The sequence below is a fragment of the Chiloscyllium plagiosum genome, unplaced genomic scaffold (assembly GCF_004010195.1).
Source record: "Chiloscyllium plagiosum isolate BGI_BamShark_2017 unplaced genomic scaffold, ASM401019v2 scaf_3518, whole genome shotgun sequence".
NCBI lineage: Eukaryota > Metazoa > Chordata > Chondrichthyes > Orectolobiformes > Hemiscylliidae > Chiloscyllium > Chiloscyllium plagiosum.
The window spans coordinates 7,435-13,644 of record NW_025213792.1 but is presented as its reverse complement, the minus strand read 5'-3'; the positions used below and the strand labels follow the sequence as shown (position 1 = coordinate 13,644).

The 6,210-nt window shown below is 46.7% G+C and overlaps 1 protein-coding gene across 1 annotated transcript in view; it reads right to left on the bottom strand.

Moving 5' to 3' along the window:
- Positions 1-3,968: 3,968 nt before the first annotated feature.
- LOC122547722 (hepcidin antimicrobial peptide) overlaps positions 3,969-6,210 on the bottom strand; it is a 3,605-nt gene continuing 1,363 nt past the window's right edge. Inside the window, exons 2-3 of the mRNA XM_043686311.1 lie at positions 5,935-5,991; positions 3,969-4,606 (exon numbers count right to left, since the gene is read on the bottom strand). Of these exons, the coding sequence (XP_043542246.1) occupies positions 4,502-4,606; positions 5,935-5,991 (162 nt within the window). The 3' untranslated portion in view covers positions 3,969-4,501. The remainder of the gene's footprint in view (positions 4,607-5,934; positions 5,992-6,210) is intronic.

The following is a 6,210-nucleotide window of genomic DNA, read 5'->3' as shown; positions in this document are numbered from 1 at the left end:
CACACACTCTCTCACACACACACTCTCTCTCATACACTCACACATGCACACCCACACACTCTCTCTCACTCACACACTCTCACACACACACACACTCTCTCACACACTCTCTCTCACATACACACACACGCGGACTTGCATTCATGTGCATTGTGAAACCTGGTTCAGCTGTTCACCTTGGCCTTGACTTCCACTTTCCCACAATTAGCTATTCTGATCTTCTTCATTTCCGGCTTATTTAATCTTCATTTTCATTCCGTAAACTTTCACCCCCTTCACTTGATCTATTGATGACTATTTCCTGACCTCCGCACTCAACATTAGGGCCTATCAACCAGTTGACCTCCTACTTTGACATCTTTCTGTGCCTCAGTCTGTGCTTCTTTTATCATGGCCTCCACAGGGATGTTAAAGGAGTGATGGTGATCGCAGATGGGGGTGAGATGGTATTATCACAGGGACAGAAACTCAGGGGACCACCTGAATATCTGGGGGTTTGCAGCTGTTAACGTTTGAATTTGATAGGTTATTATTTTGCTGTTTTACTGGATGGGTTAGCTCAGTCGGCTGGATGGCTAGTTTGCAAAGTAGAGTGACACAGGTTCAATTCCTGCGCCAGCTGAGATTACCATGAAAGACTCTCTTTCTCAACCTGTCCCCTCGCCTGAGACTTGGTGACTCTCAAGTTCAACCACTACTAGTTGCCTTTATGTAATGTGACAGCAGTGTCTGAGACTATGGTGACTTTACCTTAACTTTATTTTATTATTTCACACAATACTGATGCAGTGAAGCCAAACAATAGTCCCATTACAGTCAGAAAGTTATACAGCATGGAAACAGACCAGATATCTTAAGTTAACCTCATGGCCCATATCCCTCTGAACCCTTCCTATTCATGTACCCAACCAGATGCCTTTTAAATGTAATTGTACTTGCCTCCACCACATCCTCTGGCAGCTCATTCCATACACACACCACCCTCTGTGTGAAAAAGTTGCCCCTTAGGTCTCTTTTATATCTTTCCCCTCTCACCTTAAACCTATGCCCTCTAGTTCTGGACTCCCCCACCCCAGGGAAAAGACTTTGTCTATTTACTGAATAGGCTGGGGCTGTTCTCCCTGGAGCGTCGGAGGCTGAGGGGTAACCTTATAGAGGGTTACAAAATCATGAGGGGCATGGATAAGGTAAATAGACAAAGTCTTTTCCCTGGGGTGGGGGAGCCCAAAACTAGAGGGCATAGGTTTAGGGTGAGAGGGGAAAGATATAAAAGAGACCTAAGGGGCAACTTTTTCACACAGAGGGTGGTGTGTGTATGGAATGAGCTGCCAGAGGATGTGGTGGAGGCAAGTACAATTACATTTAAAAGGCATCTGGTTGGGTACATGAATAGGAAGGGTTTGGAGGGATATGGGCCAGGCGCTGGCAGGTGGGACGAGACTGGGTTGGGATATCTGGTCGGCATGGACGGGTTGGACCGAAGGGTCTGTTTCCGTGCTGTACATCTCTGTGACTCTATGGAAGAACAAACATTGTGGCTGGGAATACTGCAGCGAGTAACTCACCTCCTGACTCCCCAGAGCCCGTTCACCATCTACAAGGCCCAAGTCAGGAGTGTGATGGAATACTCCCCACTTGCCCTGGATGGGGGCAGCTCCAACAACACTCAAGATGCTCAAAACCATTCAGGTCAAAGCAGCCCCCACTCGATTGGTTTAGCTGGATAAATATGTAAGTTTAGAATCAGGGGTCGCAATTTAAAAAATGAGAGGGAGGTCACTCAGGTCTGAGATGAAGAGAAATGTTTTTCCTTAGAGAGTTGTGTGAATGTTTTGAATCCTTTATGACATTGGGCTGTAGAAGCTCAGGCTTTGGGTATGCTTAATGTAGAGATTCATAGGTATCTGATTACCATGGCATTCATGGTTATGCAGATTGGGTGTGTGTATATTCGATCAGCCATTTTCATATTGAGTGGAGGGACAGGCTTGATGGACTGAATGGCCTACCCCTGTTCCTAATGAAACTCCTTGCACCAAAGATACTCAGTAACAGCAGTGTGTATCATTGACAAGATGTACAGCTAAAAGTTACCAAGAGCACCTTCCAAACCCACGGCCACTTCCATCGAGAAGGACAATGGCAACAGATCCATGGGAACACCACCCCCTGTAAGTTCCCCTCCGAGCCCCTCACCATGCTGACTTGGAAATATATCACCGTTCCTTTCATGTCACTGGGTCAAAATCTTGGAATTCCCTCGTTAAGGCCATCGTGGGTCTACCTACAGTACGTGGGCTGCAGTGGCTCAAAAAGGCAGCACACTCCCCCCTTCTCAAGGGGCAACTAGGGACGGGCAATAAATGTTGGGTCCAGTCAGCGATGCTGCTCAAATCCCGAACATATTCTAAAACAAGAAATAAAGACCATCAGCATTAGGAAGGAGAAGTCAGCAACCACAAAGAGGATCTGAGAGTAGAAATGACAGTGCTGTTTTGAGAATACCTACAGCATGTTTCAGGAACATGCGTGGAATTCTCTTCCCTCGACAGCAGTGGAGTCTTGGGTCAATTTGGATCAGATTCTGGACATGAGTTGGACACATGCTTGAGGTTTTGATTTGAGGTTTACAGGGGGGCCAGACCGGGAAGTGGAGTTGAGACCACATCCGGCTGTCTTTGTCTGATAGAGCTGGCCCATTCCTGCTCTGAATTCTTGCTTTCACATGTTCTTACTTGTGAAACCAGGGAGGGGATAGCTAGCTGTATTAGGCAGAGAAGACCAGTGAGAATTGTACACCTAACTGTAGGCTGTGTGAAACATTTTTGAGAGTTGCTATTTTGATGATAATTGTAGCAAATGTCAGGGCAACTGACTGAACAAAGGAAACAATATCCTTAACCTTTATCTAGCTCTCCAGAGGAATGGGGACGGTTATTTCCTGATGTCGGAAGTGAGAGATACCAACTACATGAAAGACCAAGCCAACTGTTTTCTGAAGATAATAGTGGTTTATTCATTTTGTTTTACAAAGCACAGTATTTACAACTGTAGACCAGACAAGATGCAACATGAACACATTGTCGGGCTGAGTCTCCACCCAAGAGCATAGAACAGGGACCTGCTTATCATCTCTCTGGATTCTGACCATCATCAGCTTCAATATCAGACATTTCAATGACTCGATAGTAGTTACTACATGCACACTCAAACTCACAGACTCAAACACTCACAGAACTATACACACTCAAACACACATACAACAATGCACACTCAAATGCATATACTCATGCACGCACACCCACATGCAATCATACTCACTCAAGATTTGGAGATCCCGGTGTTGGACTGGGGTGTACAAAGTTACAAATCACACAACACCAGGTTATAGTCCAACAGGTTTGTTTGGAAGCCTAGCTTTCGGAGCGTCACTCCTTCATCACAACTTATTCTCCACAGCCACCTGATGAAGGAGCGTCGCTCCGAAAGCTAGGCTTCCAAACACTGGATTCTGACCATCATCAGCTTCAATATCAGACATTTCAATGACTCGATAGTAGTTACTACATGCACACTCAAACTCACAGACTCAAACACTCACAGAACTATACACACTCAAACACACATACAACAATGCACACTCAAATGCATATACTCATGCACTCACACCCACATGCAATCATACTCACTCAAGATTTGGAGATCCCAGTGTTGGACTGGGGTGTACAAAGTTAAAAATCACACCACACCAGGTTATAGTCCAACAGGTTTGTTTGGAAGCCTAGCTTTCGGAGCGTCGCTCCTTCATCACAACTTATTCTCCACAGCCACCTGATAAAGGAGCTTCGCTCCGAAAGCTAGGCTTCCAAACAAACCTGTTGGACTATAACCTGGTGTTGTGTGATTTGTAACTTTATACTCACTCAAACACACACGCACACACACTGGCTAAAATACACACACTGACATGCACAAACTTCATTTATTGACTCACTCATACAGAAACACACATGCAGCATAAATTCAGGTTACATTCAAAGAACAGAATATTGGTACAAAAAAAATTGTTAAAATTAAAATTCAAGATAAGTCAATCCATGATAAATCCATTGTGGCATTCAGGGGAAACATCATCTGCCAGGTAGTGGGGAGGGAGGGGGGGTGCAGGAATGTGGGACTCACTCCCACTGGAAGTGGTGAGAGAGGAATGCAGGGATTGCTCACACAGGGAATGGCAGGAGGGAATCGTGTTGATGGATTGAAGCGGGGGAAGCCAGGGAGAAAAGAACAATAGGAGATGGTGATGGGTCGGAAGGTGAGGAGCAATGATGATAGGAGGAGGCCAGTGTGAAGCTAGCATAGAGTCGAGGGGCCGAATGGCCTTTCTCTGCAGTGTAAAATGGAAATGGCGAGAGGAAGCTGTGTTAAATAGACACCAAGCAATAAATAAGGACAATAAGGCCTTTGGTGGGATAACATTCTGTGACCGATCGGCGAAGGTTTAAAATTTGCAGCAGATTCCACACGTTTTCTTGTGACAGCAATCACAGCAGTACACGCAGACCGAGAGGTGACTCATTCTCTTCTGCCGCCGCAGCACGGATGCCTGGGAAAGACCAAAACCAGTCAGAATATACCAGGAAGAAACAAGGCACCCATTCTCTTTGACAACACATCAGCTGTGCACTGTCAGTCACTGGCAGAGAAAGCCGACATTTCTACAGCAGCTTTCATCGCCTCACGAAGCCTCACGGCCAATCAAATATTCCGTCTTATTGTTGTTCAGAAACAAAGCAGCAAATTTGTGCACAACAAGCTCCCTCAAGTAGGGACACTTGGATCATATGTTTTTAATCAGCACTGACCCTCCGACAGTGCGGCACTCCCTCAGCACTGACCCTCTGACAGTGCCCACTCCCTCAGCACTGACCCTCCGACAGTGCGGCACTCCCTCAGCACTGATCCTCCGACCGTGCCCACTCCCTCAGCACTGACCCTCCGACAGTGCCCACTCCCTCAGCACTGACCCTCCGACAGTGTGGCACTCCCTCAGCACTGACCCTCCGACAGTGTGGCACTCCCTCAGCACTGACTGTCTGACTGTGCAGCACTCCCTCAGCACTGACCCTCCGTCAGTGCAGCACTGCCTCAACACTGACCCTCTGACAGTGTGGCACTCCCTCAGTACTGACCCTCTGACAGTGTGGCACTCCCTCAGCACTGACCCTCCGACAGTGCGGCGCTCCCTCAGCACTGACCCTCCGACAGTGCAGCACTCCCTCAGCTCAAAGTATGTATGTCTCCCGTCAGACCACAGGTGCAATGACTTATCTGAGGTAAGATTTGTGACACTGGAGGAAAGTATTCATTTAGCAGGTACCAGGCCTGGATGCACTGTCTTGTCACGGGTGGTTGAGTTGATTGGTCTTATACTCATTGGAATATAGAAGAATGAGAGGTGACCTTATTGAAATTAGAAGATTACTGGGAGACTTGACAGGATAGATGTGGAGAAAAGGTTTCTCCTTGCAGAAGAGCCGAGGACCGGATGCATCATGCCAGAAGAAGGGGTTGTACATTTCAGACAGAATTGAGTAGCAATTTCTTCTCTCAAGGGAGTTTCAGTCTGTGAAATTATTTACTGTGAAGGGCTGTGGAAGCTGGGTGATTGAGTGTATTCAAGACTGAGGTCAAATTTTAATCAGGAAGGGGAATCAAGCTTTATGGGGAAACAGCAGCAAAGTGGATTTGAAGATCAACAGATCAGCTAAGATCTCTCTGAATGATGAAGCAGACTCAATGGGCTGAATGGCCAACATTTGTTGCTCTGTTTTGTGGTCTCACGGATTTTAACAACTGCATCGGAATGGGACGCTTATTACAGGAAAAGCAAGCTGGGAGGCGGGTTAAAATAAAGCATTGCTTTCAACTTACCACGTTCCATGGGTTTTGGGATCTCTCAGTCGTCAGGGAGCCTTGTCCATTCTCAGTCTGTAAAACGAGAGAAATTATCAACACACAATGTGGCAGACTGAGAGCACAATGACAAAGACAGGCTGGGGGGAAAGAGAGAAAATGAAAGACAGTACTTTTTAGGGACCATGGTGCAGGGGCCAGAGAAGGTTACAAAAATAGGGAGGGGTGTAGGGGCTGGAGGGGCTTACAGAGATAGGGAGGGGGTGTAGGGGCCGGAGTGGGTTACAGAGATAG